The sequence below is a fragment of the Equus asinus genome, chromosome 9 (assembly GCF_041296235.1).
Source record: "Equus asinus isolate D_3611 breed Donkey chromosome 9, EquAss-T2T_v2, whole genome shotgun sequence".
NCBI classification, from domain to species: domain Eukaryota; kingdom Metazoa; phylum Chordata; class Mammalia; order Perissodactyla; family Equidae; genus Equus; species Equus asinus.
The window spans coordinates 87,719,839-87,733,550 of NC_091798.1; the positions used below are offsets into that span (position 1 = coordinate 87,719,839).

The window sequence follows — 13,712 nt, forward strand, 5'->3', positions numbered from 1 at the left end:
GTGACCTGTTAACTGTCTGCTCTTCTACAAGTTATTCCCTCACTCTTTTCCAACCATATTGGCCTCTGCTGTTTTTCAACTTCACCAGGCCTGCTCCTCCTCAGCATAACTGCATTTACCTATTACCTCACGTCAAAGTACCCAAGGCTTACTTACTCCCTGTGTACCTACATGATGGAATATTATGGATGAACCTTGAAAACATTATGCTAAGTGACGGAAGCCAGTCACCAAAGATCACATCTCCTTTCAGCCCCTCAAATACGGCAAGCCCATTCCCTCTGTAAGGGCTTTGACTCACTATACCCTCTCCCTAAATGCTCTTCCCCATTATCTTCATAACTCATTCCTTCTTGCCATTCAGATTTCAGCTTAAACATCTTCCCCTCCGAGGCCTTCCCCATCCAGTCTAAAGTAGCTCTCTGGTCACTTGCATCATCTCTCTGTTAATTCCCTTTATACCACTTGTTCATTTAATTCACTCATTCACTCAACAAATTTGAATGCTTCATATGTGCTGAGCTCTTCTGGGGATATAGTAATGAGCAAGAGTCAAAATTCCTGCCCTCATCTAACCTATAATCTGGTGGAGAGAGGACAAATAAATAGTATTAGGTGGGGATATAAATTATGGAGAAAAGTGAGAGAGTAAGAGAACCAAAAATTATTGGGATGAGGAAGGAGCTGCTCATCCCTCTAAGACCGGTTGTAGAAAGACTCTCCATAAGCTGAAGGAAGCAAGAGAACGTGGACTCTGGGGGCCTCGAGGGGAGACTGTCAAGAAAAGAGCAACCTGAGATTCAAGCCAATAGGCTTGGAATATAATTGTAGTGAAACAAGTGGAGACAAGAAGAAAGGAAATTAGTCCTTTTTTTTTCTTTCAAGAGAAGTGATGAGATTGTTTAAAGCTATTATGAGTTTAAGGTGTCAGTGGAACATCCAAGTAGGAACGTCCAGCAGGCAGGTGAGAAGATGGGACCGAGGCCGGGGACAGTAGGGCTAGCTGTAGATGTAGGAGTCGGCCACAGAAAAGTGAAAGTAAGCTTGTAAGATAAGAAGAGATGAACGTCCAAAGGACTGAAGGAGGAAAAGAGTGCTAAGGACTAAGTTTTAGGAGATTCAACCAAATACTTTAAAAATGTAATAAAATATCCCTTTCTGTAATTATTTTTCTGATATACTGATTTTTTAAATATATTTCCTTCCTAAATCTCCTGTCCATTCTTCAGTCCCATCAGAATGCACATGGCCCTGTTTGTCTCATTCACTGCCACAATCTCAAGTGCTCAAGAGTACCGGGAACATAGCCAGGTACTTGGGAAATAGATAATGAATGGAGAAATCAAAGGTTTGCCGCCGCCTTTTGCCATTCACACTAAGAAATAACCACACCTATTGTTCCTTTCAAGCAACACATAATCTCTCAGGATGTCAGAACTTCTGTCTCTCATGAACTCCTTTGACAAAGTGTCCATACACTTTTCTAATGTTACATTCAGCACCTGCAATTTATTTCTCATGATTTCACTAATTTATAGATCATTAAAAGGTAAACAAAGTAACCCAAGGAAGACAAAATGGACACTAACATCCCTGCATCAAGGACATAAAAAACCACTAGACTTAACTTGCAGCCGACAGGTCTTCGCGTCTGCAGAGCCTTTTGCTCCTGAGGACAGCTGAGAGAAATCTGGGTGTGTTTGAACTAAATGACTAAGGCAGCACTGCTGTCTTTTTCCAGCTGCATGACTTGTGCAATTCCTTTTAAATGACACTCACTTCCTTAAGCCCTGGGATGCTGAGCAGGATTCTGTCATGTTTTTCTCTCTCACTGAAAATAAAAGAGCTTCTATTAAGATTAGAACTGTTGAGTTACACAGACATTAAAACAGAGAACAGTGTTTCTTATTTGGTAAATATTTTGCTTTTGAAACATCAGTAACTAATCACGGCTGCTTCCTTTAGATACAAATGTATCCAATCAGGTAAAATTCCAAATGAAACACACAATCACCAGTCACTCTGTTATACAGTACAATGGGAGCCTTAAGCCCTGTGAAATGTATGTATTAGGTATGCATGTATTCATCAAATCAAACAAAGAAGCTAATGGGTCTCTGATTAGTGTTCTAACTCTATTATGGTGATACTTGCCTCTCACCCTGACTCATCTAAGACATGTGAACAAAATGCTATTCAGTTTGATCTACAATCTGTTATGAACCATCATTCTGGTTAAATAACCTAAACTGAATTTTGGCTAGAATTTCTCGCTTGAAAATCAAGGGCAAAGAGCGAGCTGCTAAGCTGAGGTACTATTTTACCCTCAATAATTTGTAATTCTTTATGTCAAAACTAAAACAAAAATTAAGCAAAATTAACCTCATCTAGGATTGAAAAAAGATCGTGTTTCCAAAGGGATTGTTAATGGACATTAATGGACAAGGGCTAGTTCAATCCAGAATTAGGTATTCCAAAAAATAAGTAAATACCAAATTTTTTATTAAATATTTTTAAAGTACAGCAGATTCTGTGGTAGTTTATAAATAAATTTCTAAAATAATAAATTGATACTTTGAACCAAGAAAACAATATAACCCAAAATTCATGTCTAAATGCGAAGCAGTTACCCTTTGTTTAGGGGTGGTTCACATTAATGCATCATTTTGTTTTTATGAAAAAGATGATTGTTACAATCAGGTATAACCACTTAGTTATACCTAAGTTCTCTCTGTTAAAAATATGTTCTTTTAGAGAATCCAGTTTAAACATCTTATACTTTTCTTCCACGATTTTCTCCTAACAGTGGTAAAAGCACTCCTCAATGGAAAGAATCAGGAAACTGTGTGACAAGCCCCAGATCACACTGATATCTACACTGTGGGCCTCCACGGGAGAGCCCAGCTCCAACTTGTGAAGAAGTCCCAGTTCAGAATGCTTAACAATGAGGCGGAAACTAACAATAGCACTAATCATTATCAGAAATTAACAACTTTAGGTATCTTTGTTTTGGGTTTCTGTGGTTTAGGCACATCCAAAATTTCTTCATGGTCTGCACTCATTCCTTTTGCCCAGCGACCAACTGTGACCGTTCGATCTGTAAAGGAAGAGAAAAGTAGAAAAGTCAGAATGTAAGAAACAGTAATGAAATATATCCACCCAGATTGGTATTGGTTTAGCCAAGGAACTAGTTTTGACATGAATAATCACAAGGAGGGGAGACTCCATCAGTAAAGGAAAGTGAGCAATTCTGTAACTGATTATAACCCTTGATTTTGGAGTATCACAGGCAATTTCTCATCCCAATTAGGGAAATGCAGCTACTGCTTTGCAATGCACAAATTGATGAGAAAGCTCTTTCTTTCCCAGAGTTCATCATTATCGTCAATGAATTCCAAGAGTGTATAAACAGCAAGACTTATGAGCATCAGTTTTAAATGCACAAGATTCCACCTGTGAAATTATACAACATCTGCTTGTCAGTTTTGTCATTTGGGAAGTGGCAATCCTCCCAGGAGGGAGAATTCAAATTCCACTTCATCATTTCAATCTCACTGCCTCCGATGTAGTAAAGACCATCTTCTTCTAGGCAAGAGCATAAACAAGAACCCTTGGTTTTCAAATTTAAATGTCAGGGGTTGGAAGTAAGAATGGGCAGACTTATTTGCATAGTACTACGACTATTTGAAATAAAAAGAAATGTGCTTTTTCTTCCCTAAAAAGCACTACTGGGCTATCCTTCTGTCTTGCTTTCTTTCACACAGGATCATCTTCGTTCTAATCTAGGGAAACTAACGTAGTAATGGTCTCCACTTCCTCAAAAATCTGCCATAGATCTGGTGAACATTTATGAAGTTTTTGATGACCAAGGGTAGTATTTCATTAGGTAGAAAATACAACTGGCTAGATGCTGTGGGAATAACACAATTTTAAAATTTTCAGCAGTTTTTGCAATCACCTCTGAATCCTTTGAGTACACACAAAGCAAATATGAAGATAATCATAAGAATATTGAAAGTTATTTTCATATTTCTTATTTGCTCTTACTGAATCAATACTTTTCTTTAAGTAACAGAATTGGCTCTACTATTAAATTCATTAGTTAGCAAAATGTGTATGAATAAGATGCTTTATAAAATCAAGGTCCCCCAGGGCTTACTGCCATTTTCCCACCTGAGAACACAGCCAATGCTCAGACAGTGCTGTGTCTGCTGCTGGCAGAGAAATGATCAAGTCATCGCTGCAGCAGGAAACCACGTTGCCTTGAAAAATCACTAGTACCTCAATGAGTTACCAATAACAAAATTCAGCAAAAACTCAGAGGAATACTAAGTTCACCCCTTCTAAATGGAGGCCCAGGGATCTCACCTGAATTCTGACTTTCAGGGCAATCTTTCTGAAAATGTGCCACAGAGCCACAGAGTCTGCAGCAACCACCTAGTGAAAGAACAAAGTCATTGAAAACCTCTCAGACGTACACAGGGCTTTTAATGTCTCAAAGCACTTTCATACTGCATTTGCTCCTCACAGTCCTGTCAGCTGTAAGGGTCCCTGGGGCCAGGAACACAGGTAGGTGCCACGGGTCCTGTTAATAAGTCCATTCTCCATTCCTCTTAACCTCACAGAGCACTAAACTGTACCCACCCACCATTTCCAGCAGCCGGCCTTCAGGGGAGATGTGGGAAAGAGAAAACAGAGAAGACGGAAGGCACTTGTCTTCTGCGGTCTCCAAGAGCCACTGCAGAGAAGCCTGGCTCTTAACTATAGTTAGACAGGCAAGGGTGTGTGAACTCTTGAACCCGTAAGCAAAATTCGTGTGCAGATAGTTTTTTTGAGGAGGATGTCCACAGTTTTTATCAGATTCTCTAATGATAAATGACCCCAAGAAAGGTTAAGAACCACCGCTCTGCTGTACAGATCAGATGAGGGGTGAGCAGTTATGAAAGGAGTGAAACCAACTTTTGTTTTAGTGCCTTCTATCTGCTAGGCAGCATAACCCTAATAAAATGCCTGCTTTAAGCAACATTCCAGGATTGTGAATTATAACACACGTGGTTTCTACAATGAGTCTTTACTTAATGGTCAAACACTACTGCTTCATGGTCAAGCATTATGATGATCATGCTCACAGTGTTAAGTGACTTACTCAGAAAAATGACCCTATAGGAAATAAACTTGGTTGAATTCTCACTTCTGTGTGATCTACTCCCCTTGCTGCATTTTTTTCTATCTAGTCATTTTAGTTGACCATCCAAAAACATCTTTGGCTCCTTAGTCATATTAGATGACCTGTTCCTAAGTTCAAAACTGAAGGGCACTTTTGAGCATTTTCCAGGCCCAGGCCTCTTTACTATTGTAGATGCTGTAGGGAAACAGAAGCAGCATTTGAATAATATATTTTAATCCTCATAACTCTTCAAGGTAAATTCCATAAGTCACCAAATCTAAGACAACATTGAATATAAGATGTATCATTATTTTACACCCCTCTCAGAAAAAAAAAACAAACCCTGCCAATTATGTGGCACTCATCAATGGTCAGATACATTCTGAATTTAGAGATGTTAAAACGGGGAAAATGTGCATCTTAGTCAATGAAATAGTTTTTTCATCTCCATTTTACAGGTAAGGAACTGAGATGAGAGAAGTTAAATAACTTGGCCAAAGTCCCACAGCTAGTGAGTGGTGGCCCCGGGGCTATAACTGATCTGACTCCAAAAGCTGTAGTTTTTCACTTCATTTCTCTAAGGAAACCCAGGACATGACACAAGAGGTGTCTAGAACCTGATGATACCAGCCATCACAGTAACAAATGACACAGTAACAGACGACAATCTGCTCCTTAAAGCTTTAGACATCACCCACTTTATTGTGAGGACCTTAATACATTAGCTGAGCTAAAGATAAGAAAGTTAGAGGATCCCGTGCCAGATAATTAACTAAGGAAAACATTCAGAAACAACAATTACTACAAATATGAATAGTGTGTACCAGCCCTTCTACCCAAAATGGTATGCTAGGTTGAGATAAAATTCACCACACTATCTTTTAAATCTTATATTAATTTGAAATATAATTCCTTTGCTTCTGCTATGTTTAAAAGTAGACAGTTATAGTCTCACAAATGGTGCTGAAGCAAGCACAGTTTAAAATATACACCTTAGTTTTTTCTGATTTGAGATATTAATGTATCAAGTCACATTACACAAAAAGTCCAGTACACAGAATAGCACTTGATAAAAATAATGAAATTCTCAAGGTTTTGCTAAAGGTTTTGCTAAATTATCAAGCTTACCCAAGAACTGATTAAGAATATAAAATAAATCACAGCTCTACTTGATGACACCATTTTTGACATACGACGGTAACAGGACTCACCATCGGCATAGAGTCCTTTGGGATTATCAGGACAAGATCTGGACAGGTGTCCCATTTCCCCACAAACAAAACATTTTGCAAAAGGAAATTCACCTGTAAGGATCAACAGTTCCTGTTAAGTTGGTTATGTACATTACAAGTCATGTAATTCATATTATTTTAAAACACTCTGAAAAGAAAACATATTTGTTTTTATACCATTTAAAATTTAATCTCATATCACTTCAAAATATTAACTGGCACACTCTTAACAAACCCTGCAATAAAAAAAAACAACTGGCTACTTATTGTCCACCCTCCCCATTAACCAAATCAAAACCTGATAGGAAAAAAACATACCAAGAGCTGGGTCTACTTTTGCCTTGCACTTGGTTATTTCGTGCTCTGTGGATCCACACCGATAACATATTCCAGTGCCCATATCGTGATTCTCAAGGGCAGCTGGGCAATCTGCAACCCCATGGCCAGGCTTTCGACAATGGAAACACACCTGAGGAAACAAAACATGAGTTTCCACACTGCAAAAACTTCTCATTACCAAAAACATCTTTAAAACATTTCTCATTTTAAAGTTATCTAGTTCTTTTTTTGAAATCTCAATATTCTATCTGTAGAAAAAAGTATTTCTAAACAATAAGAAATGTCATTTTCATCAGAGAATCTCAGTGCTTCTGAAAACCCTCAATCCATAAATCCATCAATCTCAGACACAAAGTCATACATGGCTTTGTAGGAGGTAACCGCTTAGATGCATTAAGCAAATACGGACTACTTTCATTAATGGGGTGCCTGCACTAGAAAAACTAGAAAAACTGAGTTTCTGGAGAAGACAATGGCCATAAAAATTATCATTCAAAATTAATACTTGTATTTTAAAGTTCACCTAATTAAATGAATTAGGGTCAAATGATTCTATTTAAATTATGATCCAATTCATGAGATATATTTCATACCAAGAAGTATACTTTATAGTTTTTATAGCCTTAATACATACTCTTTAATATTCAGAAATTGACAGACATTTCATTTTTATAATATATACACATTTTAAAGGAATATTCCAAGATGAATTATTTGGCTTCAACAAAACACTGAACAACGGTTTGGTTGCTTTACATACTACCTAGCAGTCTGGAGAATATTTTTTGCTACAATGAATGAGAACATCAGTCATAATCAAAGATGGTAGCTATTTAAACTATTTTATTTAAATTGGAAAAAGGTACATCTATTTCTTGGATGACAAATAGTTCATCATTTAATTTTTTTTTTCAAAATAAGCACAGGTTTTTAAAAAAGCGAATTCAACAGGCAAAGTGAAACAAATATTGCAACTACATCCTCACTTTTTTCCTGTTTAATAACATTTTGAAAAAGATTGAGTCCCTTTATTCTTCAGTAACTTTTACTTTTAAAATGAAGCTGGTCCAAACAAAGAAAACGCATTTATTCTCCAACTGCAGGAAAAGCTACTGCTAAAAACCGGCTCACCAACGTAAGTCACCTTGGATTCTTGGTGAAGTCAAGGTGGTTTCTAGCAACCTGACAATTCGCTAATCAGGCTCTACCTTTAAAACTTAATCTTCACCAGATAGAAATTTCTTGGAGGATCCTTAAATTTAATGTAGATGGGACTGTGGAGATCAGATGGGTAAATTTCTATATCTTAATCAATTTATTAGCAATTAAGAACTGATGCTTAGTATGAGGTATTAAAAAAGTAAGAAAATCAGTTGAAGGTAGGTCACAGGCAAGCCATACACTATTTAAAGTATATGCTTTAACATAAAGCACTGTTTTTCTTTTGAAAAACAATGTCTTTCTCCCTTAATTACAAACATAAAACTTCTCTTAAAAGGTCATGATATTCAGATTTTTCAAACAGTAATCAATTCACCACACTGCCTGTGTCAATGAAGTCATCTTTAAGTTAAATTAACTTAAGTCTTTAAAAATAATTGTACAATTTAAACAAAACTATCCTGATCCAAATAGAAATGATTATCTTTTCTATCTAAATTTATCCATAAGGAACGTTTCATCAGTATTATCTCTAAATAATCATCTTTACATATGACAGTGCATGGAACTAATCCTGCAAATAGTCAGAAGCCACATTCATACGCCTGGCTTGGTGCAAACAATGCTCTATATTTCGGAATTCTAATAAAAAATGAAAGTGTGAAATGGCAACAAATCCTGATTTTTATGGAGAATCCTGCTAGTACATGGGAAGTTCACTTAGAGAAGGGAAAGAAGTATAGTATTTCATTTCCTGTGTCTGACACAGTTTAAAACCTAGGGCCAGGCACCACAGAAATGCAGCCCCCAGCATTCCTGAGCGTCACATGGGGAGGGAGGGAGCACTGACGTGGGAGAGTGTCAAGGAGCTTTACCTCTGTTACTCTGCTCTGTGACTAACCAGTGTGATTCTTCTAAGACCCCCTTCCTGTGCCTCAGTTTTTCATGGATAAAGACAAAAGAACATCCTTTCCAAATAACGGGAACCACACATATTTAATCTGTTGTGCTTAACCTTCCTCCTTACTTTGATCTTTTAAAAAAAAAAGCCTGTTTGAAAAAGGCTTATTTGGAAGGCAGGGGTGAGAACAAAGGTTTTGAAGCCAGACTCTGGGTTGACTTTCTTTTCTTTTTTTTTGGCTGGACTGTAGCCCATTTAGGTTGACGTTTATGTATTAACGCATATACTTATATAGTGCCAGACAATATTCCAAGTAGTCAAATATTAACGTCCTTTCTTGGGTTTGAATTTCACCTGTTACTTGCTAAGCGCCTTTCAGCAAGATATTTAACCTGTCTGCATGTCAGTGTTTTCTATCCGTAATCTGGGACTAATACCACCATCATTGTAGTGTTGTCATGATAATTAATCAAGTGTCTAGCATATAGGAGATGCTAAAAAAGTCCTAGTGTTATTACTAGCCCTCAAAAAGATGCTTTATGGATCTAGTACATAACAGCGATCAGACTCTGCTAAAGTGTGTATGTGTGAGTGTATGAACAACACACATAAAGTAACATTTCGGTGGAAGTGATCATCTTACCATTGCATTTTTCTTTGCTGCTTGCCTTTTTAATCGTCTTCCTTCCCGACGACTGTCTTTCTTTAAAGCAACTGCAATTTCTTCCCTTACTTCCTGACTGTCTGCTGCTATCACCTCCCCATTGTGAACCATCTGTGAGTTTTGCCTTAGGTATTCCATGAAGCCATTCACATCTTCATTTAAGTACTCCTTCTTCTTTTTGTTCTTTTTGTGTTTTGCTTGGGGTGCATCACTTTTAAGGGACAGTCTATGGCCTTCAAGTTGTTTACTCTTTGGTAGATTTTGGCTTTTTCCCTCAAAGGCCCCCTTCTTCATGTCCTCCCATGATGTTGCACGCAAAGGTCTTTTGTTATTTGTGGTAGTAACTCGTGCCCACCTGGTCATCGTTTCATCAGAGGTACCTTAATCTTTAAAACAAGCATGACCAGTTAGTCATCATGTAAAAGAAAAAACTAAGGATACATGTTATATATCACTATATCACATATGCCCAAATGTTAGTTTTAATTATTAGAACACTTTCTACTTCATTTAGATACCTATTTAATTCTACAACATGCTGCATAGATGTCTCTGATGTAAATCTAGCCCTCACTGCAGAAGTCCCCACACCAGTAAAAAAGAACAAAACCGCATATATAAATACTTGCTTAAAATTGGAAAACAATTCATTAAGAAACGAAATTATTTCGCAAAATTTAAATCACTTAGTAATACTACAGCGAATGAAGTTACTCTTCCCAAATTCCGCAGTTTGGCCTAGCCGTTTATTTTCCTCTCTCTAAATCCCAGGGCTACTTTCTTCCAATCTCCCTGATTAGTCTGCCATTTTAATGCAAACAACGTGCACAGCACATTAGTAAATATACAGAATTCCTGTCTTTTGACATAAAGCTTGTCGTTACAACTCTTTCCGGCAGCTTGGTAAGTAAAACACTATATAAAAGCGCTGACAGTCACGTGATGATACCGGCGGGTCTTCCTCTCTTACTAGTCAGAGGATAAGCTACTCCAGCCCAGTGGTTTCAAGTCATCTTCACTTATTAAGCCGCACCACCTTTAGGGCAGCAGCCGCCGCACCAACCAGGCTAAACCACAGCTCCCGCCGGCGGAAGCATCCCTTCTACACCCGCTGACGGGCAGGGCCGATGGATAGCTGTGGACGCTGCACGCTCTTTACTCCCGGCGCGCACTCGCGTCACTGCAGCCCCTGCGACTGTCACGGTGAGGCTTGGGGCCGTTCAAGAGGTGGCGGGTTATCCTTCCCCTGAGTACGTGCGAAGCGGGGAGCTCCGGGTATCAAGCCCGGGTCGGCCCGGTCCGCTGGAGTGCCGGCCCGAGCGACCAGTGCCCTCCGGCTGAGGCCGGTCCCTGCGCCGCCGTCGCGGTAGGCCGCGTAGCCCGGCACTCCAGCCCCAACTGCCGCGAAGGACTCTTGGCAACCTAGCAGCCAACCCTTCTGCCCTCTCGCCAGGTCCCCAGGAACAAACGAGGGAACTTTACGGCATCTGGGGGCCCCCGGGTCCCATCCCGCCCCGCCGCGCGTAGCTTCTTACCACGCAGGAATCCTCCAGAGCAGCGGAGTTAGCATGCCAGAGAAGCCCGTCTCCCCCAGGGACGGTGGCGGCATTCGAGACCGGAAGCACGTCGCCCCTGAGAGCGCGTCACTTCCGGCGGGCCGAGCCGGGTCTGGCAGGGGTCCCCGTAGAGGTGCTGGGTGTCCGATGACGGGTAACTGTGGCTAAGGGAGTGTGGAGGCCCTGGAGTTTAAAGGGCGCTGCGCTGGACGGCGGGGCCTCAAAGATGGGGAGCGTTCATCCGTGCTGTCTGGAACTCCAGCTCGGTGGGCGAGATGGACTCGAGGGTCAGTGGGGTGGGAGACCCCGGAAAGTCTTCCTTGAGAAAGTGACCTTTGATCTGGACTTGGAAGAACGAAAATGTGATGACATTGGCAGCGAGAGGAGTTAAGCGTTTACAGGCAGGTAAGTTAAAATTACTAGCGCAATGGGAGTGGATCGCTGTGATAGAAATCTAAAAAAGACGTCTGGGGCGTTATTGGGTGCAGGGCGGTGCCTCAAGGGCCTCCTGCCTAGTGCTAGTTAAGCATTCAATTGAAGTATCACACCTGGTGACTAAAGTTGTTCTCTTTTTAACAGAAAAATCCCAGTCTCCTAGACAACTCATTATCTCAACAACCCCTCCTAAACGCCTACCACCACCAGTTACACGTAGTGGAAAAAATGGCATCACATTCGCTCAGTTCACCAGGACCGCTACTTCCGTCCGTATCATCCTGCGCCATCCATTTTACCACTTAAATATCTATTTGTTTACTGCTACCTCCCTTGTCCCAGGTTTCATGCTGTCTCACTTGGATTACTGGCAGCTGTTCTGGGCATCAATTCTTGCTCCACTCCCTCTAACCCATTTTCCATTCCTTAGCCAAGTGAACTTTTGAAAATGTAAGTTAGATTGTTGCTCTCCAGCTTGAATCTTTCCAAAGTTTGCCATTGTTCTTAGAATGAAGTTCAAACTGCTTAACGTGGTGTTAAGTCCCTGCTTACTTCACTAGTCCCACCTTGCCCAGTCTGCCCCTCTTTGAGCTCCATGCATAGGAAGCTTCTCTCAGTTTCTCCAATGCCACATGTACCTTGCTATCTCCAGCCCTTTACTTATGCTCTTCTCTTTGTGTGGTGGTACTCCTTTTTTCTAATTAATTTCTACTCACTCTTAAGGCTTCTGACATTTTATTCTCAAGTCAGCCTTCCAGTGTTCCTCCCCGCCAAACTGGATCAATACCCTACTGTACGCTCATGGCAGTCTGTGCTTCCTTATAGCACTTTTCAAATTTGTAATTACATAAGGAATTGTGTAATAAGTTGTTTACTGTATCCCCATTGCCTGGTATATTTATATTGTATATGGTATATTTATATTGTATGTGGTATTGTATGTGTATATTGTAAATGGTATATCGTATCCCCATTGCCTGGTATTGACTTGGTGATCAGTACGTTTTGTGTTAACTAAACAAAGAATAAATACTGTGCAATGTTTGTTAAGAAAGTGACCAGATTTTCTTTAAGAGGAAAGATTAAAGTCAATTCTGTAGGAATATTGAGATTTTGGTATGGTAAATATCACAAATATCCTAGGTCTTATGGTGGGGAAAGTTTTAGAAGACAAATCCTCCAGCTATGGAAGAGAGGGAGCTTCCTAAAAGATGTATGATAGTGCTCTTCATACCACAGTATTCTCAACCGCCTGGCTTCAGGTTCTAAGCAGCAACCTAGTGATACTTCGTGAAGTTTTCTTTTGTGGAAGCCAGGTACTTGCACATAACCTACACCACTAGAGGGTGCATTCAACTTCAACTTGTCTTTTAGTATTATGCTGGATTTTAAACTGTAGAAGGTTGTTCATTCCTGGAAGTGAGGGAACATGATCTCAATTTGTTTTTGTGAAAATAGATTAAATAAAGATTAGTAATTGAGTAAATAGGCCATAGAAATCCTTTGGGATTCATAAGAAAATATTATTACTACTACTAATAATAGGTAACTTGCATTGCACATTTTATAGGTAATACTTTACATTTGTTACCTAATTAATCCAGCCAGTGTCCTGAGAGGTAGAGCTATTATATTCTCCATTTTACAATGCAGATACAAACTCAGAGAGCAGAAGTTACTTATCCAAGGTCACATGTCTGGTGAGAGGTGGAGTCAGGATTTAACCAAGATCTCAATTCCAAGGTCTGAGCTCTACTGCTTTGAAATACTGCAGGGAATTGTTTGCCTGATTGAACCCACTTTATTATTATTATTATTATTATTATTATTATTATTCCAAGGAAGATTAGCCCTGAGCTAACATCTGCCGCCAATCCTCTTTTTGCTGAGGAAGATTGGCCCTGAGGTAACATCCGTGCCCATCTTCTTTTATTTTATAGGTGGGATGTCTGCCACAGCATGGCTTGATAAGTTATGTGTTGGCCCACACCCTGGATCCAAACCAGAGAACCCTGGGCCACTGAAGCAGAGCATGCGAACTTAAGTGCTACGTCACCAAGTGGGCCCCTGAAGCCACTTTAAAACAGACTTTACTAAGTTATCCTTGCCCACATGAGACTTGACTTTTTAAGAATATATTCACTTTTATAGTTCTAGGGGGTATCTTTGTATTAAATTTTCCATTGAGATATCATTGAAATACTGTGAATGTGTTATTTTCTTAACAGTATATTCATAGGATAATACTGTTAAGTAG

At 39.6% G+C, this 13,712-nt stretch overlaps 1 protein-coding gene and 1 long non-coding RNA gene across 4 annotated transcripts; one reads left to right on the forward strand and one right to left on the reverse strand.

Moving 5' to 3' along the window:
* Nucleotides 1-2,485: 2,485 nt before the first annotated feature.
* On the reverse strand, nt 2,486-11,130 carry ZCCHC9 (zinc finger CCHC-type containing 9). 3 transcript variants are annotated; one of them, XM_014857022.3, is made up of 6 exons: nt 11,000-11,130; nt 9,444-9,850; nt 6,718-6,868; nt 6,379-6,471; nt 4,369-4,437; nt 2,486-3,097 (listed from the first exon to the last, which is right to left on the reverse strand). In XM_014857022.3, the coding sequence occupies exons 2-6, from the start codon at nt 9,825-9,827 to the stop codon at nt 2,979-2,981; spliced, it is 816 nt and encodes a 271-aa protein (XP_014712508.3). In that variant the 5' UTR covers nt 9,828-9,850; nt 11,000-11,130; the 3' UTR covers nt 2,486-2,978. The 3 variants fall into 3 exon arrangements, with proteins under 3 accessions (XP_014712508.3, XP_070373959.1, XP_070373958.1); XM_070517858.1 differs by lacking the exon at nt 11,000-11,130 and adding an exon at nt 10,501-10,641; XM_070517857.1 differs by lacking the exon at nt 11,000-11,130 and adding an exon at nt 10,435-10,573.
* LOC123289035 (uncharacterized) lies at nt 10,530-12,509 on the forward strand. Its single transcript, XR_006532754.2, has 3 exons — nt 10,530-10,667; nt 10,918-11,425; nt 11,600-12,509. It is a non-coding gene; the product is annotated as an uncharacterized lncRNA (long non-coding RNA).
* Nucleotides 12,510-13,712: the final 1,203 nt, after the last annotated feature.

Coding starts and splice junctions, on each gene's coding strand:
- ZCCHC9 (XM_014857022.3), bottom strand. CDS start 9,827: ATGACCAGGTGGGCACGAGTTACTACCACAAATAACAAAAGACCTTTG. Junction 6,869..9,443: donor CAGCAAAGAAAAATGCAATG/GTAAGATGATCA, acceptor TTGTTTCCTCAG/GTGTGTTTCCATTGTCGAAA. Junction 4,438..6,378: donor CAAAGGACTCTATGCCGATG/GTGAGTCCTGTT, acceptor TTCTTTCACTAG/GTGGTTGCTGCAGACTCTGT.